At 42.5% G+C, this 26,402-nt stretch overlaps 1 protein-coding gene across 1 annotated transcript in view; it reads left to right on the top strand.

Annotated features, from left to right (window-relative positions):
- LOC122548963 (KAT8 regulatory NSL complex subunit 1-like) overlaps nucleotides 1-26,402 on the top strand; it is a 169,343-nt gene that overhangs the window by 133,761 nt on the left and 9,180 nt on the right. The window contains exons 3-10 of the mRNA XM_043687998.2: nucleotides 5,275-5,484; nucleotides 5,732-5,862; nucleotides 6,049-6,253; nucleotides 7,492-7,657; nucleotides 8,283-8,450; nucleotides 15,996-16,139; nucleotides 17,074-17,234; nucleotides 21,532-21,650. Of these exons, the coding sequence (XP_043543933.2) occupies nucleotides 5,275-5,484; nucleotides 5,732-5,862; nucleotides 6,049-6,253; nucleotides 7,492-7,657; nucleotides 8,283-8,450; nucleotides 15,996-16,139; nucleotides 17,074-17,234; nucleotides 21,532-21,650 (1,304 nt within the window). The remainder of the gene's footprint in view (nucleotides 1-5,274; nucleotides 5,485-5,731; nucleotides 5,863-6,048; nucleotides 6,254-7,491; nucleotides 7,658-8,282; nucleotides 8,451-15,995; nucleotides 16,140-17,073; nucleotides 17,235-21,531; nucleotides 21,651-26,402) is intronic.

Consider the following 26,402-nt stretch of genomic DNA (forward strand, 5'->3'; position numbering starts at 1 on the left):
AAAGCAGGGCCCAAAGCAGGAAGAATGTTTAGAGGGTGTTTGAAGAAAGTACTTTGTACATGCCAGATAATGGGGTCTGGCATGTACTGCCGAGGAGCTTCGATGAGACAGCAAACCGTCCAAGAGTACTTGGTTGAGCACTTGAAATACCACAACATTCAAGGCTGTCGATTCAGTGTTCGAATGTCGGACTGGTGTAGATTTAGACTAGTTTTTCTTGTGTTGATGCGGACTCAATGGGTCAAGGAGCCTATTGGATGCTGTATGATTCTAACTTTGGAGATTTGGAGGAAAAGAGAATTCAGAGCATACTGTCTAGTGAAATTGAAGGCCTGGTTTCCATTGGTGAGTTGAAGCAGGGTCAGATGCACTTGATGCCAAAGTTAGGGAAGCAGACCTCTGGGAGACTTTTATATTGGATTTGGGAGGGTCACAATAACAGGGAGGTGCAAGTGGAAGAATTTCAACATGAAGTTGGCAGCGTAAATCTGAAGTCCAATTGAAATGCATGCCATTGCAGAACAGAGCTGGATGTCGATTTGCTCACTGAGCTGGAAGGTTCATTTTCAGATATTACATCACCATACCAGGTAACATCTTCAGTGAGGCTCCGGACGAAACTTTGTCCGGAGACTCGCTGAAGATGTTACTTAGTATGGTGACAAAATGTCTGAATAGGAACCTTCCAGCTCAGCGAGCAAACCTACATCTAGAACCTCAACCTGAGCTACAAATCTTCTCAAAACTCACTAGTACAGAGCTGATGGACAAGAGGAGCATGGTACTGTTTAGGATATAATAATAGCGTTTTGAAAAGCCTTATGTTTATGGAGTTTAAAAAGTTGTGTGTGTAATGGGGGGGTAGCTAGTAAATTAGAAAATTTGAATCTAAAGGTAACCATGGTGAAGGTAATACTTCAAGTCATCTGACATTGGGCAAAGACAATTGGAGGTAAAAGTTGATTATCTTTGTCAAATGGAGAATATGAACATTTTAAATTCAGCTAGAATTTCAAACTCTTTTCACATGAACCATAAATGTTACGGCCCTGTTCAAAAGCAAGTGGTAAAGTCAACCCAACAGCGAGTGATCAATCAGGTTAACATTAGTGTAAGGAAATCTAAAGATAATGATCAGACAATAAAGGCTTGTAAATGGAAGACAGCACAGATTTGTTGACCAGCATGATTGTTCTCTATTCTTTCTGAAAGTGCATTCCCTTCGACACAGTAGTTTTAGCCATTCCTATATAAATCTTAAATCTGCTCTGCATATACAGAGGAACCTCGATTATCTGGCATTCAATTATCCGAATATCAGATTATCCGGCAAGATCACAAGGACCCGATGCTAGGCTAACCTATATTACCCTGCATTCAATTATTCGGAATTCCATTAACCGAATGAAATACTCCCCACCCATGTCCTTCAGATAATCAACGTTCCTCTGTACCAGCAAACCTCACCTGAGTGCTAACATTGGCAGTAGAATGATTTTTGTTTTACTGAGGAAGGGTCGCCAGACTTGAAACATGAACTCCGATTTGTCTTCACAGATGCTGTCAAGCCTGCTGAGCTTTCCAACAACAGCCTTGTTTCTGATTTACAGCATCCACAATTCTTTTGGTTTTTTAAAAATTGTTTGCAGTGATGGCAGGGACTTTTAGGTCAATAAGCGACGATAGGCTGGTGATATGTGGCCAAAATCTTGAGTGCCTTGTGTGCCAGGGAACCAGTGAAACTACAGGTGGCTAGAGAGGGGATAAAAGTTACTAAGACAGAATGACTCTCAAACTTGTTTGGACTTATGAAGCATACAAGATTCTTTGAGAACTTGACAGGGTAGATGCAGACAGGTTGTTTCCCCTTCTGGGAGAGCCTCGGACCAGAGGGCATAATCTCAGAATAAGATGTTGTATGCTTTTTTTTTAAGAATCCCTACAGTGTGGAAACAGACCCTTCAGCCAACAGGTCAACACCAATCCTCCGAAGAGTAACCCACCAAACCCTATTCCCTTACCATATTACTCTACGTTCACCCCTGATTAATACCTCTAACCTATACATCCCTGAACACTATGGGCAATTGACCATGGTCAGTTCACCTATCCGACACATATTTGGATTGTGGGAGAAAACCGGAGCACCTATGGGAGAATGTGCAAACTCTACACAGACAATCACCTGAGGCTGGAATTGAACCCGGGTGCCTGGCGCTGTGAGGCAGCAGTGCTAACCACTTATGACAGATGAGAAGAAATTTCTTTTCTCAGAGAGTGTGAATCAGTGGAAATCTTTACTGCGGAGTGTTGTTGAGGTGAAGTCATTAAGTATATATAAGGTTGAGATACTGAGTTGTAATTGCTAAGAGTGATGGGGAAAAAGCAGGAGAGTAGAGTTAAGAATGATCAGATTAGCCTGGCAGAGCAGACTGAGTGGGCTGTACAGTCTACTGCTGGTCCTATGTCCTATGGAGAAAGTGCGGACTGCAGATGCTGGAGATCAGAGCTGAAAATGTGTTGCTGGAAAAGCGCAGCAGGTCAGGCAGCATCCAAGGAACAGAAGAATCGACGTTTCGGGCATAAGCCCTTCTTCAGGAATGAGGAAAGTGTGTCCTGCAGGCTAAGATAAAAGGTAGGGAGGAGGGACTTCGGGGACGGGCGTTGGAAATGCGATAGTTGGAAGGAGGTCAAGGTGAGGGTGATAGGTCAGAGTGGGGTGGGAGCGGAGAGGTCAGGAAGAAGATTGCAGGTTAGGAAGGCGGTGCTAAGTTCGAGGGATTTGACTGAGACGAGGGGGGGAGGGGAAATGAGGAAACTGGAGAAATCTGAGTTCATCCGTTGTGGTTGAAGGGTTCCTAGGCGGAAAATGAGGCGCTCTTCCTCCAACCGTCGTGTTGCTATGGTCTGGCGATGGAGGAGTCCAAGGACCTGCATGTCCTTGGTGGAGTGGGAGTGGGAGTTGAAGTGTTGAGCCACGGGGTGGTTGGGTTGGTTGGTCCGGGTGTCCCAGAGGTTTCTCTGAAACGTTCCGCAAGTAGGCGGCCTATCTCCCCAATATAGAGGAGGCAACATCGGGTGCAGCGGATGCAATAAATGATGTGTGTGGAGGTGCAGGTGAATTTGTGGCAGATATGGAAGTATCCCTTGGGGCCTTGGAGGGAAGTAAGGGGGGAGGTGTGGGCGCAAGTTTTGCATTTCTTGCGGTTGCAGGGGAAGGTGCCGGGAGTGGAGGTTGAGTTGGTGGGGGGTGTGGACCTGACGAGGGAGTCACGAGTCACGGAGGGAGTGGTCTTTTCGGAACGCAGACAGGGGAGGGGAGGGAAATATATCCATGGTGGTGGGGTCCGTTTGGAGGTGGCGGAAATGACAGCGGATGATACGCTGTATATGGAGGTTGGTGGGGTGGTAGGTGAGGACCAGTGGGGTTCTGTCCTGGTGGCGGTTGGAGGGGCGGGGCTCAAGGGTGGAGGAGCAGGAAGTGTAGGAGATGCGGTGGAGGGCATTGTCGACCACGTCGGGGAGGAAATTGCGGTCTTTGAAGAAGGAGGCCATCTAGGTTGTACGGTATTGGAACTGGTCCTCCTGGGAGCAGATGCGGCGGATACGAAGGAATTGGGAATATGGGATTGCGTTTTTACAGGGGGCAGGGTGGGAGGAGGTGCAGTCTCAGTAGCTGTGGGAGTCGGTCGGTTTATAGTAAATGTCCGTGTTGATTCGGTCGCCTGAGATAGAAATGGAAAGGTCTAGGAAGGGGAGAGAGGAGTCTGAGACGGTCCAGGTGAATTTGAGGTCGGGGTGGAAGGTGTTGGTAAAGTGAATGAACTGTTCAACCTCCTCGTGGGAGCACGAGGAAGCCCCGATACAGTCATCGATGTAGCGGAGGAAAAGGTGGGGGGTGGTGCCAGTGTAGCTGCGGAAGATGGACTGTTCCACATATCCTACGAAGAGGCAGGCATAGCTGGGGCCCATGCGGTTGTCCATGGCTACTCCTTTGGTTTGGAGGGAGTGGGAGGATTGGAAAGAGAAGTTGTTCAAGGTGAGTACCAGTTCAGTCAGTTGATGTAGGGTATCAGTGGAAGGGTACTGGTTGGTACGGCGGGAAAGGAAGAAGCGGAGGGCTTTGAGTCCTTTGTGATGGGGGGTGGAGGTGTACAGGGACTGGATGTCCATGGTGAAGATAAGGCTTTGGGGACCGGGGAAGTGAAAATCATGGAGGAGGTGGAGGGCGTGGGTGGTGTCCCGAACGGAGGTGGGGAGTTCTTGGACTAAGGGGGACAGGACCGTGTCGAGGTATGCAGAGATGAGTTCGGTGGGGCAGGAGCAGGCTGAGACAATGGGTCGGCCGGGGCAGTCAAGTTTGTGGATTTTGGGCAGGAGGTAGAAACGGGCGATGCGGGGTTGTGGGACTATGAGGTTGGAGGCGGTGGATGGGAGATCCCCTGAGGTGATGAGGTTATGGATGGTCTGGGAGATTAGATTACTTACAGTGTGGAAACAGGCCCTTCGGCCCAACAAGTCCACACCACCCCGCCCATACCCCTACATTTATCCCTTACCTAACACTACGGGCAATTTAGCATGGCCAATTCACCTGACCTGCACATCTTTGGACTGTGGGAGGAAACCGGAGCACCCGGAGGAAACCCACGCAGACATGGGGAGAACGTGCAAACTCCACACAGTCAGTCGCCTGAGGGGGGAATTGAACCCGGGTCTCTGGCGCTGTGAGGCAGCAGTGCTAACCACTGTGTCACCGTGGTGGGAGGTGGGGTCATGGTCAAGGGGGCAGTATGAGGAGGTGTCCGCGAGCTGGCGTTTAGCCTCAGCAGTGTAAAGGTCGGTACGGCAAACTACTACCGCGCCTCCCTTGTCTGCCAGTTTGATAATGAGGTTGGGGTTGGAACGGAGGGAGTGGAGGGCTGCACGTTCCGAGGGTGAGAGGTTGGAGTGGGTGAGAGGGGTGGAGAAGTTGAGGCGGTTAATGTTGCGGCGGCAGTTGGCTATGAAGAGATCGAGGGTGGGTGAGAGGCCAGCACGGGGTGTCCAGGTGGATGGGGCGTGTTGGAGGCGGGAGAAGGAGTCGTCAGAGGGTGGGCGAGAATCTTGGTTGAAGAATCTATGTCTTATGGTCTTATTTGACAAATAAAACGAGAAAGATAATTTAATATGTTGAAGAATTAAAAAGTTTGTTTGATTGCTGTGTTTGCATTTTCTTTAAGGAGACCTGCACATAAAGATTTGATTGATTTTTTTTGTTTTTTTTTGCCTTAGGGCCCAGTTATTCTTGGTGAGGCTCAGTTACCAGAAGATCTGATGAAGCACCAGTGCCGATTGGTGACAGCCACCTCAGCAGTCAGCTTGCAAAGCCCTGATGCATGCTCCAATCCCTCATCTACTGAAGTAAAGGTCCCGATTGCCAATAAAAAATGTGAACTCTCACCATGCAGCCCATCTCTCCTCCTGCGGAACATTGATAAACAGGTGTGTCATCAGTAGTTTCAAGTTTTGTAGTATAAAATGTTTCTGACTTTAAAGTATAGCTCCTCAGAATCGGAATGTGGTATTTAAGCAAAGCCATTAATTTCTATACATTTTCACATGAAAACACTTTTGATAATAAATATCATTTCTTATTTCTTTATGATGTGAAAAAGCATCCTATGCAACTGGATTGTTTGTCATTCTCAACAACTGCCAGTTTAAAATAACATGTTCATTTCTGTTATAGAGTTCTCGCCTTACACAGTCTCTTGGAAACCTCATCTGTCCCTCCAGCCCATCTTGTAGTTCCCCCTCAAATTCTTCACTGCTACCTAAGGTCTGCACACCGCCAAGGCAATTAAATGGGCTGCTGAACAGGTGTGTTACTTTGGAAACTATTGACTATAGAAAAAGGGCACAGAGGTGCTTGCGCGAATGTTTACATTCAGCACTTGGAATTTACCATCGATTTAACTGTGTAAATAGCACTTCTTTTTAAAACTGATTTGTGTTGTTCTCATCATTTTCCTGTCTGACTTTTATCTTCACATTTTAACCTTGCAGTCTACATTCCAGTCCTTTGGACAACAGTTCCCTAGATAGCTCAGACACAGAAGAAATCCTTTGTAAAAGACAGCGATTGGATAGCCTTACAGTCCCTTCATCACCACCAGACAACAGCTGTGTTGCTGCCAGAGTTCGTCCCGTCCGAAGGTACAGGAAGAGGAGGCTGGTCAGATCTAACCTGGCATGTTACCTTGGTAGAAAGGTATGTGACTCTGTTTGGTGATTACCAAAGGTTGCATAGCCTGGGATTGCTGAATACTCCCCCAGTGTTTCAGCGAACATATCTCATATTTGGTATTGTAGTAAGAGATGTCCAACAAAATCCCAGGTTCCTCTACTGGCCTGTGCTGAATAAACTGTTGGTGGTGTCATGCTGCAATACACGTCATTATCCTCGGACCACACAATGAAAAGAGCAGCAGAAATTTTCGTTCCAGACTGTACACTCATGACTTATTTCTGTTAACTATGCACATGTGTATGCACATGCAGTTGGTCTGCCAAGCCCTTCCTTTGCATACCAATGAGTTATGACAATTAATAAATGAATTTATGCCTGGAAATTGATCACTGAAATGGTGTATCAGGGATCTAGAGTCATAGAGATGTACAGCATGGAAGCAGACCCTTCGGTCCAACCCGTCCATGCCGACCAGATATCTCAACCCAATCTCGTCCCACCTGCCAGCACCCGGCCCATATCCCTCCGAACCCTTCCTATTCATATACCCATCCAAATGCCTCTTAAATGTTCTGGCATCTAAGGAATTATTGCAAGCTTGAGTCATCTCTTTTCCACAAAAAGATGGAAATTTGAGTAGAAAATGTATGGTGAATTAATTGGCTGAAAGAAAGTATTTTCACACTCCAAGAACCTGAACTGTAGCAAAGCACCAAGAAAGCGAAACTAATAATGATGTTCTTCAGTCCAGTGGCTGGGTGAGATTATGCACACACACCTGGAAGATCCCACATTCAGCCATGTATTGATGCTGAATTTGGTAATCTCGGTCTAAATAGCCATGTTAATACTAGATTTGACTTAACTTTATCAGAAAGATAATTGTAAAGTCCCCAAGCCTGATTACTGGCATCAATCGCTGCTGGTTGATGAGTTTGTGTGCACACTGAATGATTATAGTGTTAGCTTTGGCTGTGATCTCAAATGTTGGAAAAGCTTCTTGACACTACTCTCCTCAACTTGCATTGGGGAAATGGCTGTGCTGGCAATGTACCAGAGGATGTGTCCCCTGGCTATGAGAACAGACCCTTACAGACATTGTCAGCTCATAATTCAGAGAAGAGAGGAAGAAAAGGAAAATGTGATAATATTTTAAGCTTGATTCTAGTTGGCAGTAATTAAATTGTTCCTCATATTGGATGCATCTGCAGTGTATGCAACCAGAAAAAGCACTTATATTATGTATTCCCTTTGCCTAGGCCCAGCGTCCTCTGAGCATCAAATGTAGCTGTGACTGGCCTAATGTGTGTATTTTGTGTGGCTCTAAAACACTAATGCAGACTATGGATCAGCCCAGCATGTCTCCACAGGAATGCGTAGCAATAATGGAGCCCTGCTATCACCCAATATTGTCACTTCCTCAAGGTGAGTGTGTTTCAATGTCATGCTTATATTTAAAACTAATTGCTGTTCCACAATTCTTCTTGGATGTTGTATGTAGTTGCCATCAAATTAAATACATGCATTTAGTCCTTCAGTTTTTTTCCCTTTCCTGTATTCAGTGATATTTCCCATCTCTCTTTCCACCCATCACAATCTTTCAAGGGGATGGAGTGCTGTTTTATTCACTGAGCTTGTGCAAATCTGACAAATACCCTTAACCATGACAATCATGTATTCAGTCAAACTTACTTAGCTCTGAATACTCATATGTTCTTGGAAACTAGCTAATTGGAGACATCTCTTTACCATAAAGTGACTAGCACATGAATAAGACAGAAAATAGGAGAAAACCTAATTGCTTTTTGCAGACCACACGTAGTTTTCCCCTCCCTCAAGAATATTTGCCACCCAATTAGGTTTTGAGACTGTCTGTTGCGACCAAGATTAATTGAACCCATTCACAATGTTGAAATGTGAATTCAAGTGCACTGAGGTGCTCATTTGGTATCACACCTACTTGTTGATGCAATGAATGATGTTATTAGGTACTAGTTGTGTATGTAACAGGTAAGCATGTTGGTGACGTTGATTGTTGTTTTGATTTCAGATATACCTCTTCATGTGCACTTTGAAGGCTTACTCAAGCAGGAAGAACATCAGAAACCATCTCAGAAATTTAAGTCTTTGAAGTCTTTCTCCCAAGTGAGACAGAGACCTCAGGACACTGCAAAAAAAGTCTGTCAAAAGCTTGCCTCATCGCTCCTCACATCAGCCAGTAAGTTGTCAGCCGATATTTTGTGTTGGGATTTTGTACTTGCAAAATCACGGTGTAGCAAGGTTTGAGCTTGCCCTCCACATTTAATTACCAAGGGTTGAATATATTTAAATGGAGAAAGACTGCACAAAGCTGCAGCACAAAGAGATTTGGGGGTCTTTATGCACATTTTGCAAAAAGATAGCATAAGAATTCAGCAGATAAAAGGAGAGGAGGATGGATTATTGAGCTTTATTTCAAGAGAATGAAGTATAAAACTAGTGACATTTTGCTGAAACTACAAAGCACTAGTCAGACTACCTGTGAAATACTGCAAATAGTTTTGGGCCCCTCATCTAAGGAAAAACATTTTGACATTAGCAGCAGTCAAAGCTCATGAGGTTGATTCAGGGTATGGAAAATGTTTTTATGAGCGCAATTATGTAGGTTGAGGATTATAATTTAGAAGAATGAGAGAAGACCTTATTGAAACACAAGATTATTAAGGAGCCTGACATACTAAGTGAGGAAAAGTTGTTTCCCTTGTGGGAAAGTGAAGGACCAGTGAGTATAATCTCAGAGTAAGGGGTCACCCATTTTAAAACAGAGATAGAGCAGTGCAGCACAGTACAGGCCCTTTGGCCCATGATGTTGGGCCGAGCATTTATCTTAATCTAAGATAAACCTAACTTCGATGAGAAGGATTTTATGAGGGTAATGGCTGTTGAAGCTAGGTTGCTAACCAATTAAAAAAATAAACTAACTACTTCAAGGCTGAGGTAGACAGATTTTTAATCAGTAAGGGATCAGGTAAAGATGCCATCATCGTACCTGACCACAGGGTTTGTCTTTCAGAGAGAGAGAGATGATTAGTGGTAGTTTAATCTGAGGGCCACTATACCTCAGGCGAGGAATGAGGTTAAGAAGGCAAATCCTTCATGGTAATATCAGTCAGTGTGGGAATTGAACCCATGCTATTGGTGTTACTCTGTATTGCAAACCAGCCATCAAGCTAACTCACCCAACAGAAAAGCAGGAAAGTTGAGTTGAGAATTACGAGATCAGCTCTGATCTCATTGAATAACGGAGCAGACTTGATGGACTGAATGGCCTACTGCTTCTGTGTCTCAGAGCTATGGTCTTACATACTTCAGAACTGCTTTCATTGGCCTGCAATTTGCATTTAGCTAGGTCCAATAAAAAGCCAAACAAATCATTGACAAAATCATCCATTTTTGTGGTGTTGGCTGAAGAACAAATTAGAATTTTGCACATGGGCAAATTGAGAGTGGGTTTTGTTTCTATCTCACTAAATAGAGAAATGCGGTCTCAGTTTAACATGCTTCTTGAGCACCTCTGACAGTCCCCCACTCAGTACTATAATGAATTCTAGATTACACTGCTCTGATCCATTGTCAACTTGAACTCAGAATTTGACTCTGAGGTCATTGTGCAATCAACAAAGCGAGCTAACATAAAGAGAAGAGAAAATTCATGATTAAACGAAAACAAACTTTTTTACAGTTATGTGATTGCAGAGGGAAAGGAACATTGAGAGGTTAAGTAACTGCAACAGAATAAGTCAGAGCTTTTGATCCATAACATTATTACTAAAGACAGAGGATTTGTATCCTGGCCAGCATTGCATGAATGCTGCCCTTCTTACCTAAAACGTTACGTTACATTTGCCATCGTCTCCAAAATTTTGAGAGATGACCACCAAATACTTTGGTTATCTCTGGAACCACTTCTTTTAATACTGTGGAATGTTGATTACCAAGTCCAGGGGATTTATGCAATTTAAATCCAGTCATTTCTCTTTTCTTAACAAACATTAATACCTCACAGTTCCTCTTTTACACTCATCCCTAGATTCTCCATTATTTCTGGTTTTCAGTATTTTCCGCCATGAATAGGTGGTGGATGGGGTACCAATCAAGTGGGATGCTTTGTCCTGGATGGTATCGAGCTTCTTGAATATTGTTGGTGCTGCATTCATTTAAGAAAGTGGAGAAAAGTCCTTTCCACTCCTGACTTCTGCCTTGTAAATGATGGACAGGTTTTGGGCAGTCAGGAGGTGAGTTACTTGCTGCAATTTTTGTGTTGTGCATAGTAGAACATTTTTTTCCTGCTTGTATTTTCACATATAAACATTATAAATGAAGCAAGCCCATACAATCCGAAGGTATTTTGTTCTATTCAGATCCTATCTGACTACTTTGTCTTACCATATTCTGTTTCTTTTGATTTGCCTTCCCTTCACTCCATTGTTGGAGGCTGTGCTATGAGCCAGGGGAGTGCCGGTTTATGAATTTACATATCTACATTTCTTGATTCTCTCCTTAAAGTGATTCGTGATACTCTTTATAACCAAGTTTTTGATCACATTTTCTGACCTCTATTTACCATCCATTTCTGCTCTGTATGTCTGTGACACACCTTGGGTGAATTCTTGTCGAGGTCTGAGCAACATGGGCAATGGCTAGATGTGTGCCAGAATCTGGAGAGAGTCTAGTCAGGGCTACATCAGGGGCAACTCGTGCTGTTTCTGTGCCTTTCACAATTGGCATGCGGAGTTTCTTGCTTGACAGTGGCAAATTGCTAAATAACAGGGGTTATGACTTGTTAAATATCTTGTTGATTCCCCCAACTTAATTCATTAATATTTAACTTTCTGCTTTATCAAACTTGCCACACATCAAGCAAGCTTGATTTAGAAACCAGAATGGGTACTTGGCGAAGTTAGTTTGCTGCTTGTTTCAAAGGACCTCTATGTTAGACACCAGCTACAACATGTCAGAGCATGCTCCAGGTGCACCAGCATATACACCCCATGTTCCTGGAGCCCTGTGTCCAATCCACGCAGACTGCTGTACTGGCAACTATTTAATGCTGCAGCAAGCACTCTTATTTAAAAATGAATTCTCGGGTTGACAGAGTCACTAGCTAGGCCAGCAATTAAGAGTCAGCCATGTTTCTGTGAATCTGCAGTCAGACCAGTTAAGGATGGCAGTTTTCTTTCCTAAAGGGCATTAGTGAACCAGATTGGTTTTCCAATAATCAGTGATTACTAGATTCTTTAATTCCTGATTTCAAATTCCACTGTCTGCCGTGGCAGGATTTGTACTGGGGTCTCTGGATTAACAATCCATTGAGAATGCCACTAAGCCATTGCCTTCCACTATGCGTTCAGAGAACACATCCAGCACATGGACTGGACCAGGCTCTATCTCCAGACTCTTCACTTTCATAATTAACACTCACTTTGAGCCTGCCTGGATGCTCATAGCATCCATGCCTTGCGTTACCTTGCCATGCCTTTTAGTGCTTTGCCCCTCAGTCAGAGATAGTGCTAAAATTACTTCTGACTTGCTTTCCCATTTATTTTAAACACAAAGGAAGCAAGCTTTTCATGGTTGTCAGCAGGTTTTGGTCATATCAAGGGAGACGACCTTCACTCAGAGTTGCCGACATAAGAAGTCAAAGGCAGTCTTCGATATTAGTCCCAGGATTTGGAACTGGTCTGTCAACCACTCAGATCAGTTAGTCATGAGTGGTGAGGAGCTGAATGTCGGGCAGCCCATCTTGTGTCTTGAGTCTTTCTACCCTCTTGTGTATGACTTTCCTCCAGGAATGAGAGGCAAGTAAGTTGCTGTGGTTCTGTTCGCCGAGCTGGAAGTTTTTGTTGCAAACGTTTCGTCCCCTGTCTCGGTGACATCCTCAGTGCTTGGGAGCCTCCTGTGAAGCGCTTCTGTGGTGTTTCCTCCGGCATTTATAGTGGCCTGTCCCTGCCGCTTCCGGTTGTCAGTTTCAGCTGTCCGCTGTAGTGGCCGGTATATTGGGTCCAGGTCTATGTGTTTGTTGATGGAGTTTGTGGATGAGTGCCAAGCTTCTAGGAATTCCCTGGCTGTTCTTTGTTTCGCTTGCCCTATAATGGTAGTGTTGTCCCAGTCAAATTCATGTTGCTTGTCGTCTGCGTGTGTGGCTACTATGGATAGCTGGTCGTGTCGTTTCGTGGCTCGTTGATGTTCGTGGATGCGGATCGTTAGCTGTCTTCCTGTTTGTCCTATATAGTGTTTTGTGCAGTCCTTGCATGGGATTTTGTACACTATATTAGTTTTGCTCATGCTGGGTCTCGGGTCCTTCGTTTTGGTGAGTTGTTGTCTGAGCGTGGCTGTTGGTTTGTGTGCTGTTATAAGTCCTAGTGGTCGCAGTGGTCTGGCTGTCATTTCAGAGATGTTTTTGATGTATGCGGCATGTCCTCGTTCTGTTGTCTCTCCCTTAGGCATCTTAGGCAGCCTAAGGGAGAGACAACAGAACGAGGACATGCCGCAACCCAAAGGACTAGCCACACTACCATACATCAAGAACATCTCTGAAATGACAGCCAGACTACTGTGACCACTAGGACTGATAACAGCACACAAACCAACAGCCACGCTCAGACAACAACTCACCAAAACGAAGGACCCGAGACCCAGCATGAGCAAAACTAATGTAGTGTACAAAATCCCATGCAAGGACTGCACAAAACACTATATAGGACAAACAGGAAGACAGCTAACGATCCGCATCCACGAACATCAACGAGCCACGAAACGACACGACCAGCTATCCCTAGTAGCCACACACGCAGACGACAAGCAACATGAATTTGACTGGGACAACACTACCATTATAGGGCAAGCGAAACAAAGAACAGCCAGGGAATTCCTAGAAGCTTGGCACTCATCCACAAACTCCATCAACAAACACATAGACCTGGACCCAATATACCGGCAACTACAGCGGACAGCTGAAACTGACCACCGGAAGCGGCAGGGACAGGCCACTATAAATGCCAGAGGAAACACCACAGAAGCGCTTCACAGGAGGCTCCCAAGCACTGAGGATGTCACCGAGACGGGACGAAACGTTTGCAACAAAAACTTCCAGCTCGGCGAACAGAACCACAGCAACGAGCACCCGAGCTACAAATCTTCTCACAAACTTTGAAGGCAAGTAACTATTAGGAAAATAAAGGTCGGAGGCATAGCTGTGACTTTTAGATAAGAAATAGAAGCAGGAATAGGCCATTTGGCCTTTCGAGCCTACTGCACCATTCAGTAAAATCATAACTGATCTGTTTGTGGACTCAGCTCCACTTACCACCGCCACTTGCTATTACCCTTAATTCTGTTACTGTTCAAAGATCTATGTATCTTTGTATTAAAGATATTAAACGAGGTAGCCTCAGCTTCTTCACTGGGCATGGAATTCCACAAATTAATAACCCTTTAGGTAAAGAAGTTCTTCCTCAACTCAGGCCTAAATCTGCTCCCCCTTATTTTGTTGCTATGCCCTTTAATTTCACCTGCAGGTGGAAGCAACCTCACTGATTCTATTTTATCGATTTCCTTCAACATTTTATATGTTTCTATAAGATCCCCCATCATTCTTCTCAATTCCAATGAGTATAGTCCCAGTCTACTCATTCTCTGCACCCCTCCAGTGCCAGTCTGTCTTTTCTCAAGTAACAATACCAAAACTGTACACAGTACTCCAGGTGTGGCCACACCATCCTATCTGAGTGCAGCCTCCCTATTTTTAAACTTCATCCCTGTAACAGTAAAGGATCATATTCTATTTGCCTTCTTAATTACTTGCTGCACCTGCAAACCAACTTTTTTGTGATTCATGCGCAGGTGTCTCTGCACAGCAGTGTGCTGCATTTTTTCATCATTTAAATAATGCTCCATTTTGCTATTATTCCTACCAAAATGGGAGACCTTACATTTACCAACATTCTACTCCATCTGCCATTTTGTTGTCGGTTACGCAGCATTGTAGACAGTATAGATAGTCTATCAATATCTCTTTGTAATTTTATACTAATGAGTAAAACTGTGGCAAACGTAAGCATGTTTGAGGTTATCCATTTTGTACTGAAAAGGGATAGATCAGTGTTCTTTCTAGATGGTATGAAATTAAATGCAATGGATGACCAAAGAGAGTTGGGGTTCAGGTGCATTGATCCTTAAAATGTCATGATCAGGGGCAGAAAATAATTAAGAAAAACAATAGAATGCTAGTTGTTACATCTAGAGGACTAGATCACAAGAATGTAGAAATTATGCTGCAGTTATACAAAACCCAGGTTAGTCTCCACTTGGAATACTGTGAGCATATGTGGGTACTCATATCTTCGGAAGGATATATTGGCCTTGGTGGGAATGTAACATCGGTTTCCAAGAATGATACTTGGGTTAAGGGTTTAAGTCATAAGAAGAGATTATACATAATGGGTTTCTCTAGAGGTTAAAGAGTGATCTGATCTAAATCTTCAGGATTTTAAGAGGAAAAGACAGGGTAGATCAGGATAAACTATTTCCATTGGTTGGGGATTTTAGAACTAGGGACATAGTCTGATAATTAGGGCCAGACCATTCATGAGAGATGTTAGGAAGCTGTCCTACACACACAGGATAGCAGAGGTTAGGTCGCAGATCGACCATGATCTTACTGAATGGTGGAACAAGTTGGAGGGGCTGAATGACTTACTTCTGTCCCTAGGTGGGGAGCTGTCTCAAGCAAGTGAGTAGGCAGCACAGAGGGCATACAGGGTTAGTAATGTTGAGGAGTTGGAGTGGGTAACAATGAGGAAATGTGCCATATGGGTTAATGAGAATGATTAAAGCATAAGCTTTGATGTGAGTTGAGTACAGTAGCAGAGACAGAGTGTGAATTATTAGCAAGGTGATGATAGCATTTACATTAGAGGAATGGAGAAGATATAATTGACCTCCTTCCTATAGTGCTGGGTATTCCTCCCTCCAAACAGAGAGACTGCACTGACCTCGGTTGTAACCCTAGACCATGTTAGTGTTGTCAGGTGCAGTGACCTTCACCCCTCATCCTGGAGGAAGAGGAAGTTTCACCTGTGTAACATCCCATCCAGCAGGATCTTAAGGAATCTGTCTGTACAGCAGGGTGCCCATTTCCCTATGTGTGCCTTGAGTGGGGTAAATGTTGGGAAGCATGTAGGGCAGCTCCAGACTAACAATGCTTGTATGTGTGAACAATGGGCTTTTAAAGATGGTACTGGCTCATATGAATTGCAGGATATCTGCTGAATGGCAAGTTCTTCCTGAAAAGCATGTGGTAATTTGGATCAGAAATCAGACATGAGAAACAACATGGGGGTTAATTAGTAAATTAAGGTGGAGAGTTTGATAAGATAGGACAAGAGAACCCGCTAGGTCTTGTGGTGAAAAACTGTCCAAGAAACACAACCAAAAGAAGTAAGACACAAACCCCTGAGTTGTTTAAGATGCTACATACAAGCAACTATCGGGGGAGAAAAGAACAGAGATTTGATCTGAAAAATAGGAATTAAAAATAGAAATATTGATTGGTTTACTGCCCTTAATGTGTTTCAAAATCTAAGGAATATATTCTCTGGGTATCTAAATGGAAGGACTTTCAAGTCATGGAGCTTCCCATTTTATAGTGGAAGAGTTTTAGATTTGGTTGTGTCACATAACCTCCCTCATCTGATCCATCAGTTTTATTTTTCTTCCCCATTAGAATATGTACACAGCAGGAATGCATCAGAAAAAGTCTTCAAACAAAGATTAGATTTCTGGCAGCCAACCTCTAAAACAGAGATTGATCCTTTTACAGAAAAATTCAATACACAAATAAAGAAGCAAAAGTCATCTGTCCACTTAGGTAAGTGAGCCTCTGCTGAAATGCCTGTATTTTATCGGTGTCAAACACTATAAATTTTTCCTGGTAGGATTTGGTTTGACCTGTCAGTCATTGGAACCCTGTCATCTGTGGTCAATTTCTGCATTCGATCAGACTAAGTTGTAATTCTCCTTAACTGTACTTTTTCAATTTAACACCTTCTTTTCAGTGCCTAGCCAAAGTGACACCCAAGTGGCCAGATGTTGCATGGTGGTGATAGTTGCTGACTTTGGTTCTCTCCTGACCAAGAATATATTCATCTGTAATTCAACTGGAAAGTCTGTTGTTTTGCTCATGGTCAATTGACAGCAAGTCTTTTGTTTGCACAAAATATAAATTTAAATAATGCCATGATAAACTTGATGCAGCTAGCTGCCTGCAATTATATTTTAAATGATTAATGCACAAACTATTTTTGTTTGTCATAGCGATTTATTATGGTAAATGTTGACAGAAAAGCATGACAAAATATCTTGACAGTCAGAGTTGAGGTTCATGTATAGGAAGTAAATTATAGTGGAATTTTAATAAACCTTAGTGTTGCTTGCCATCACGCAGTTTTCAGACCTGACACCTGGTATATATTCTCTTAATCACAAGAACAAGTCAATGTGAGGTTGTTTTTACATTACATACAAAATTAGAGTTCATAAAGACATTGTTCCTACAAGGGTCAGTGGATAGCAACTGGAATCAGGCATAGTTCCTCACTCCAATTTGGACCCCATTCTCCCTCTTCCTCACCTTATCCTACTGTCCTCCTCATGTTTTTCACCCATCCCACCATTATTTCAGCACAATTTGATTCATGTTAATAATGGGAGCTTCATAAGGTATTATGTATTATCTCCCAAAATATAAAGAATGAGTGATGTTCTGAGCACTGCTAACCCTATGTTGTTTTTCTTCTACACAGCACTCAGTAAACGGCACAAAGCTGCTTCGAGTTCATCCCCATCACTACTAAACTCCCAGACTCCAAAACTCAGTTCAACAATCCACCATTCACCTTCGTTCACTGACCCCCCTTCTTCAGTCGTACACAACCAGACAGCAACAACCACCACGTCTACACCAGTAAGTTAAAGCATTGATTCATGATTTGAAATGCATCTAGTACTGGAGAAACGTGAATGACTAAGATCTTACACATCCTTAAGACCTGACGACCTACATTCAGCTCTAAAATAGAGAACTGAGAGATAATGGAGCACTGCTTCTGCTTTTCCTCAATTTTGTCGACTCTGGAACATTAGGTTGGAAGTTAGAAAATACAAAAGCACTATTCAAATAAAAAGGGAATGAAAAAATCATGAACTGTGGGCCAGTAAGGCTGACGTCAGCAATTAGAAAATGCTGGAAACTTACATTAAGGAATCCTTAAGACTGTTTTTAACAATGCTTTTATTCTAACCAAACTATAACTTTCTAAGTGAGTTGTCAATCGGCTCTAATGTTTAGATTCTGCATCACTGCCACCACCACAAACCCCACTCTACCTGGCAAAGTACTACACAACACATTTGGCAGAAGTAAATTTTCTATCTTTTTTTTTAATGTGTTGTGGACTTTAAATCATCATTTAACCATCTGAATACACAAAATGCCATCCGACTTTGTGAATCTGGTGTCGTAATTTAATCCTTGCACTCTGGTAAATGTATTTTGCATCCCCTCCAAGATCATTGTTGCTCTGAAGGTATCGTGTTCTGATCTGCTGTTAGTACTCTAGATGTAATCTAACCAGGCTTTGTATAGCTGAAATAGTATGTCTGTACTCTTGTGGTCAAATCCTGCACCACTGCAACCACTGTTTATGGTGCCACAAATCATGATGATTTTTTAAAATTTACTTCACTTGTGGGACATGGGCATTACTGGCTAGGCCAGCATTTATTGTCCATCCCTAGTTCCCCCTTGAGAAGATACTGCCTTCTTGAACTGCTGCAGTCCATTTGGTGTGGATAGACCTACAATGCCATCTGAGGAGTGTTGTGCATTAGAGATATCTGTGATCCTGGGTTGATTAAAAACACTAAGCATGAAAGTTCAGTCAGGTGGGGCAAGTCTAAACTGGAGGCAGTCACTGAGGAATGAGATGTGGCTGTGGAAATGGGTTTTGACAAAGACTTAGTCAAATACTTAAAGAGAAAACAAAAGTAATGATGGAGAGCAAGAAGAAAGCTGAGAACAGAAATCTGTCAGAGATAAGCACACCTGAAGAGTTGAGGCAGTGAGTTCAACATCAAAATAAAACAAAGAATTGTGAATGCTGGAGATCTGAAACAAAACCAGAAACTGCTTGCAAAACTCACCAGGTTTGGCAGCATCTATGGAAAGAAAACTGCATTAATGGTTCAAGTGTGATGACTATTCCTCAGAACTGTGGCTAAAGTCCTGTCGCATTTGGACATGGACTGCTTCAGTTCTGAGGAATCGTGAATGCTGCTTAACATTGCAATCAGCAATAAACAACCCCACTTGAAATCTTATAATGAAGGTAGGGTCATTGATAAGCCAGCTGAAAATTGTTGAGTAACTCCTGCAGACATGTCCTGAGTTGTGATGACTCACCTCCAACAACCACAACCAACTTCCGACATGCTAGGTATGACTCCGTCCAATGAAGAACTCCCCCCCCGCCCCGGTTCCCATTGACTCCGAGTTTGCTATGGCTCCATTTGACTCAGTCAAGGACCCTTACCCTCAGGTTACCTCTGGAATTCTGTCCTTGTGTCCTGTCTTAGCTCTTCTGTCCTTGTGCCCTGTCTCCCTTGACGATAATTGGCCTGTTTGGATTTGTCCTGCTTTTTTGTGTGCAGGACAAACCTGAGCAACTTTTCACTGTAGATGTCATTGTTGTTGCTGTAGTGGGATATTGCAGCTTAGCTAGGAGTGTAGCTAGTTCTGTAGCACAAGTCTTCAATTCTGTTGTTGGAATGTTTTCAGAACCTAAGCATTTGCAGTATCCAATGCTTCCAACCATTTCTTGATGTCATGTGGAGTGAATCGAATTGTCTAAAGACTGGCATCTGTAATGCTGAGGATCATCAACTTTGCACTTCTGACTGAAGATTGTTGCACATGTTTCAGCCTTATCTTTTCATGAGTGTGCTGGGCTTCCCCACTGACTACCGAGCTTAGAATATAAATTTTAAAAATAAACAAAAATGAACAAACAGGATAGTAGGCACAGGATATATCCCTTGGGTCTTCCTCCTCATTTGGTCCATCTTTCATCTGAAGAAAACAGCTGCCTTGCAAGCACTGCTGCCGAATGAGTATTGCCCTCTAACGTTGAGCAGTTGTTAACATTGTATATTTAAACTGACTTGAATCCTCGAGAATAACTGTTCCCTAATTAACCACCTTCCTTTGAAGCTTAATTTTCATCCTTTTTGGAGCAAAACTATTTTCCTGAACACTGCGTTGATAATGCTATGCAGTGTACTTATTTGAACTGATTTTATGAAACCTAGTGGCCTCATTGATCATTATTATCACTTTACATTTATGTTGCTTACGAATTATATATGCTTGGGGAAAGGAGATAGACTTTAAGAGCAGTTAGATGAAGTCTGAAAATACATAGGAAATGCTATAAAAATTCAGTTTTAAAGGGTCCCCAATTTCCAACGTTTCCATCACTTTGCTGATGCTAGAGACTGATAGGGTGATAATTGGCTATGTTGGATTTGTTTTAAATATATACACAGGATATTTATGGACAATTTTCCACGTTGTTAGGTACATACTAGTTTTGCAGCTATACTGGAACAGCTGGCTAAGGGCAAGGATACTCTGGAGCACAGGTCTTTGGTATTATTCTGTACGAAATAGCCAGGGCTTATTGTGGTTGCCCAATGTCTTAAACTGTTCCTTGATATCACAAGTCGTGAATTGAATTGGTTTAAGACGTAACATATAATGCTAGAGACCACAGGAGGAGGCTGAGATGGATCATGCAGTCAGCGCTTCTGTGTGAAAATGCTACAAAAACTTCAGACTTAACCTTTGCAGTTTGTTGCTGTGCTCCCCCATCATTGAGAATTATGATACTTGTGAACCCTTCACCTCTTTATTGTTTAATTGTCCACCATCATTCGTGATAGGAGGTGGCAGGACTAGAAACCTTATAAAATACGTTTTACTTTAACACTCATTTTGTTTATCCGTAAACATCGAAAGTTCTGTATTTCAGTTTAGAGGTTACATGTTAATGTTTTAAATTTTTTGTTCGGGAAGAGAAAGTAGCTGCTCCCAGTCTGCTTCAGCCAAATCCTGCCTTATTTCAATAAAATTTGCCTTCCCCAATCCAAAGTTCGCTCTTGCAAACCATTGTTTTTTCTTTTCCATAACAAACTTATAACTTATGGTGAAATGGTCACTATCATTGAAGTGCTTCCCCACTTCCACCTTGAACATTAGTCCGTCTTTGTTCTCAGAAATCAAGTCCAACATTGCACTACCTCTTGTAGGGCCTTCTACATGTTGACTCAAACGCTTTACTGTGTAGATTTCAAGAAATCTACTTCCTCTGAACTTTTTATACTATGATTATCCCAGTTTATGTTGGGGAAGTTGAAATCACCTAATGCAAAAACACTTTTATTTTTTGCACACCTCAGTGAATTGACTACATGTCTGCTCCTCAATTGCCCGCTGACTGTTTGGGGCCCTGTAATACACTCATAATAGTGTGAGTGTACCCAAAAATCCTCACTTGACCACCTTCCAAGATATCGTTCTTGGACACACTCCTCTGTCTTGCCTGAAGATTCTATCCTATCCACAATGTTGAGTTGCCAATTGTGTTCCTTCCTTTACTATGTCCCTGTGATGGCAACCATATCGGAGTTATGTTTAGGGATGCTGAAGAGGCCAGAATTGCATGAACACGGATGTTCAAGAGCTCAAAAAGATTAAGGATTGTGTCGAGTGAGTTGGGCGCAATGGAGATGGAAATAGGATTTCTTTCTGAGAGCATGAATACTAGAATTGAAGATTCAGGTTTTCCATTATTGAAATTACTAGATACTGGATGTCGGATAGGCAGCCTGTTAATTTAGCAACAGTAGATGAGACGAGAGAAGTGTGTTTGAGAAATAGATGTCTGTCATCAGTGAACATGTGAATACATGCTTTGTACTTTCATCAAAGAGCAACAATGGTACTCCCGTGCCTGTTGAGCCTTTTGGGATGTGTTATCCCCTGTATTTCCTTCCTGCTTCAAATAGCTATCAGAACTCCATCTGGTGGCCTCATCAGAGAAAGAACTCTGTTTTTGTTTCAGGTTTACAACTTTAAAAATTATTACCTTCTAAATGAACAGAATGGTGAGGTTTATCATTTTTATTCTTGCTTACTCTTACAGTCTGCACGAAAGAGAAGAGGGGAAAGTTCATTTGACATAAACAACATTGTGATTCCCATGTCCATGGCTGCTGCAGCTCGAGTGGAGAAACTTCAGTACAAGGAGATCCTGACACCAAGGTAACACAAGATAGTGTCAGTGAGATTTTAAACAAGTGTAACAATGCATTCTGTTGATGCAGAGTCTAAAAATTATTTTGCAAGGTAATTGAATAGTTGTTTAAAAGTGGTGGAGTGAGTATGCTGGACAGCAGTGATCAATGTCAGAGGCTTGATGAGCCAGATTGATTCTTTCTGTGTTGCAATATTTGAAGATTCCCTGAGTTACATCCTTGCTGGTTTCTTTCCATTTCTCTCATGAAAGGTCTCTCCAGCTTCATAGGCACTCAGCTGTACCTCATACGCAACAAATATTGCCCCGAGGTTTACCTTTCTTCGACATTGGCTCAACTTGCAGTAAGGTCCAGCTTGTTCTGTAAATAAAGCATTTCTGTTCACTCCCATCAGCTATTCTGAAGGGTACACTCAATGGAAGTAATGATTTTAACGTTAACATTTTATTTTCTAGCCATGCTCTGATTTCTCAGTTCTACATCCCTATAGAAGCAGTTGCAGTCTGGTAGTGTCATTGGGCTAGTAATTCAGAGCCCAGGCTAATGTTCTGGGGACATGAGTTTAAACCTCACTATGGGAAATGATGAAATTTGAATTCGCTAATTGTCAAATGCCCTAAAAACTTATCTGGTTCATTAACTTTTTTGGAGAAGGAGATTCTTTCGTCCTTGCTTAATCTGGTCTACACGTGAGTGCAGAGCCACCACAGTGTGGTTTACTCATAACTACTCTCGGTAATGGCTTTAATACATTTGAAAGGCTATTTTAAAGTCTAAAGAAAGGAATAAACCCAGCTGGCTACCCAGCACCAACCTCTGCACCAACGGTAAAAACAGTCCTCTCAATGCAAAAAAGTCCTCTCCTTAGTGACATCTGATGGCTTCTATTAAATTGAATGTTGTCCCTCAAACTGGTCAGGCAAAACATTGACACGATCATACTCATAGATTTATCCCTTGAAGAAAATGTCTCGGACACCACTTTCACCATTTCTAGATAAAGTCAGCAGGGAGTTGCCCTGAGAGTCTAATTTTCTTTGAATGGAGTTACCAGCTGGTCCATTTCAGAGTGCAACTACAAGTCAACTACTTTGCTGTTAGTCTGGAGTCGCAGTTCAGTATGGCAGATTTCTCTTCCCTAAAGGGCATGAGTGAACTACATCATTTTTTATGACAGTGGATCATTCCAATTTTTTAAAAATTAAATTGAAGTTCCACCATCTACCATAGTGGGATTCAACCCATATCTGCAGACCATTAGTGTGTGCCCTGGATTACTAGTCCAGTGACAATACCACTGTAACCACCTTCTGCACCGGAGCTGTGTCCTGTTTGAAGACAGTTTTGTTGCCAATTTGATTGCAATTTACCTAGAATAAGTCCAGTCTTATCTCACTGAAATTGGTTGTGTCCCAATTAATTATTTTTCCTTTGGATTGCTTCTTGTTCTTAAGTCTGCTTATTATGACTTCAAAGAACTCGAGTCAATTTGTCAAGTATGATTTCCCATTCACAAAATTGTATAGATTCGGTTTGATTGTGTTAAGCTTTTCTAAATGACCAGTTATTTCTTCCTTAATAATTTTTGAACATTTTCCAAACAAACGTGTTAGGCGAACAGGCCAGTAGTTTCTTTTATGTTTTTCTCCCTTTTTGAAGAGGGGCATCATATTTATGGTTTTCCATTCCATTTCTGAAATCCACAGAGTTCTAGAATATTTGTACCAATGCCTCCACTATCTCTGCAGCTAGTTCCTTTGAAGTCCTTGGATGAAGGCCATCAGGTCCTGGTGATTTATCTGCTGTTAGTTTATGAAGTACATTAACTATTGTGAGACTGAGTGTGTTAAAAGTCTTTCCTCCCATTAGCACTCTGCTTATCTGATGCCTTTGGTATGCTTATAATGTTCTCCATTGTGAACAACAATGCCATGTATTGATTTCAATAAACTGCCATTTTCCTGTTCTCTAATATCAGTTTCCCAGTCGCATCTCCAAAGGGCCAGGCTCTTATTTGAGTTACTATCTGTTTATCTGCGAGTAAGAAGCTCTTGCTATTCTTTTAATTTTTTCACCAATTTACTTTCATAATTCATTTTCTTGCTTTAAGTCACCTGCTGCTGTTAAGTCACCTGCTGCTGTTTCCTAAAAAAAGAAGTCCCAATTTTCTGGCCAACCACGAATATTTGCCACTTTGTACACCTTAGTTTTTGCTTGGGTACTCTCCTTGACCACCTTGGTTAACCACAGGTGTTTTATCTTCTCGTCAAATCCTTCTTTTTGATTAGATTAAATTTTTATTGAATATTATTAAATATTTGCTTAAATGTCTGCCAAAGCTCATCTCCTGATCTTCCCCTTAATCTAGTTTCTCAGGCTACTTTCGACAACTCTTTCTTCATTCCTTTGTAATTGCCCTTATTTAAGTCCAGGACACTAATTAGGAAACTGCATTGCCCTTCTTAAATTTGACCGTGTTGTGATCTTTATTCACTAGAGGATTTGTAACTACAAGATCACTCCTTAATCCTCCCTCACTAAACATCACTCAATCTAAAGTAGCCTATTCCTGGGTAGATTCTACAATGTACTGCTCTAAGGAACAATCCCAATACACTCTGCAAATTAATCTTCCATATTACCCTTGCCTATCTGATTTGTCTAATGAATATGCAGATTACCCATGACAATTGTTGTGCTCTTCTTACAAGCCTCCATTATTTCCTGACTTGGATTGTCTGACAGTGAGACAACTCCCCCTTATGACTACTTTCTTTTGTTGTTTGTTATTCCACCCAAACTAATTCCATGTCACGATCTGTTGCCCTCATATTATTACTACATCTTCCTTTTTACCTATTTTTCTGGAACATCGGATGCCCTTGAATAATGAATTCCCAGTCTTGGTCAGCAACTATTTCTCCGTAATACCGAGAAAGTCATTTTCATTTGTTTCTATGTGCAACAGCAACTCGTCTGTCTTCTGACAAATGTTGCATGCATTCAGATAAAGAGCCTTAAGCTTTGAATTTTTACCATTTTTACTCTCTCTGTTTCCAGTTTCTGGTGCACTGTTTTGCTTATATTTTCTACACATTTTTTAAATTCATTTGTGAGATGAGGGCATTGCCGGCAGAATTTGTTGTCTGTCTCTGGTTGCCTTTGAGAAGGTGGTCATGAGTTGCCTTCTTGAACCACTACAGTCCACCTGCTGTGGATTGACCCACAATGCCATTAAGAAGAGAATTCCAGGATTTTGACCCAGCGACAGTGAAGGAACAGTGATTTATTTCCAAGTCAGGATGGTGAGTGGCTTGGAAGACAACTTGAAGGTGGTGGTGTTCCCATGTACCTGTTGCCCTTGTCCTTCTCGATGGAATTGATCGTGGGTTTGGGAGGTGCTGTTTGAGAATATTTGGTGAATTTATGCAGTGCATCTTCTAGACAGTACACACTGATGTTACTTAGTGTCGGTGGGGTGGGAGTGGATGCTTGTGGATGTAGTGCCAGTCAAGTAAGATGTTTTATCCTGGATGGTGTCAAGCCTTTGAGTGGTGTTGGAGCTGTACTGATCCAGACAAATGGGGAGTATTCCATCACACTTCTGACTTGTGCCTTGTGCAAATTCGACAGGCTTTGGGGTGAGTTGCTCGTTATAGTATTCCTAGCCTCTTGTAGCCACTGTATTTATGTGACAAGTCCAATTGAGTTTCTGTCAGAGTGGTGCTGGAAAAGCACAGTATGCTCCATTTATCTCTCCACCCTGGAGGCTTCCTGCCTCTATTCCTGATGAAGGGCTTTTGCCCAAAACGTCGATTTTCCTGCTGCTCGGATGCTGCCTGACCTGCTGTGCTTTTCCAGCACCACTCTGATCTAAACTCTGGTTTCCAGCATCTGCCGTCCTCACTTTTGCCCAATTGAGTTTCTGGTCAACTATAATCCCCAGATATTGATAATCAGGGATTCAGTGATGGTAGTACCATTGAATGTCAAGGGGTGGTGGTTAGATGCCTCGTATTGGAGATGATCATTGCCTGGAATGTGTGTGGTGCAAATGTTACTGGCTTACTTGTCAGTCCCAACCTGGATATTGTCCAGATCTTAGTGTATTTGAACATGCAGTGCTTCAGTATCTGAGGAGTCGCATATGGTACTGAACATCATGCAATCACAACAAATATCCCCACTTCTAACGTTATGATGGAGGGAAAGTCATTAATGAAGCGGTTGAAAATGGATGAGCCAAGGCCACTGCCCTCAGGAACTCCTACAGGGATGTCCTGGATTGTGAGATGACTGACCTCCAACAACCATAGCCATCTTTCTTTGTGCTCCGTTTGATACCTGTTGATTCCAATTTTACTCGGGCTCTTTGATGTCAAACTTGCTTGAATGCAGCCTTCATGTGAAGGACTGTCACTCTCCTCTCACCTCTGGAATTTAGCTGTTTTGTCCATGTTTGAACCAAGGCTGTAATGAGGTCAGGAGCTGAGTGGTCCTGGCAGAGCAGGTGCTGCTTGATGGCACCTTCTATCACTTTATTAATGTTCAAGAGTAGACTGATGGGCAGTGCTTGGCTGTGTTAGATTTGTCCTGCTTTTTATGTACAGGACATTTCTGACCAATTTTCCACATTGTTGGGTGTTGCACCTATACTGGTAGATCTTGGCTGCGAAGCGGCAAGTTCTGGAGTACTTACCTTCTGGAGTACAAGTCTTCAGTACTATTGCCGCATGTTGTCAGGGCCCACAGCCTTTGC

The sequence above is a fragment of the Chiloscyllium plagiosum genome, unplaced genomic scaffold (genome assembly GCF_037043375.1).
Source record: "Chiloscyllium plagiosum isolate Xiang-an unplaced genomic scaffold, Cpla_swu_hap1 HiC_scaffold_4, whole genome shotgun sequence".
In the NCBI taxonomy this organism is placed as follows: Eukaryota; Metazoa; Chordata; class Chondrichthyes; order Orectolobiformes; family Hemiscylliidae; genus Chiloscyllium; species Chiloscyllium plagiosum.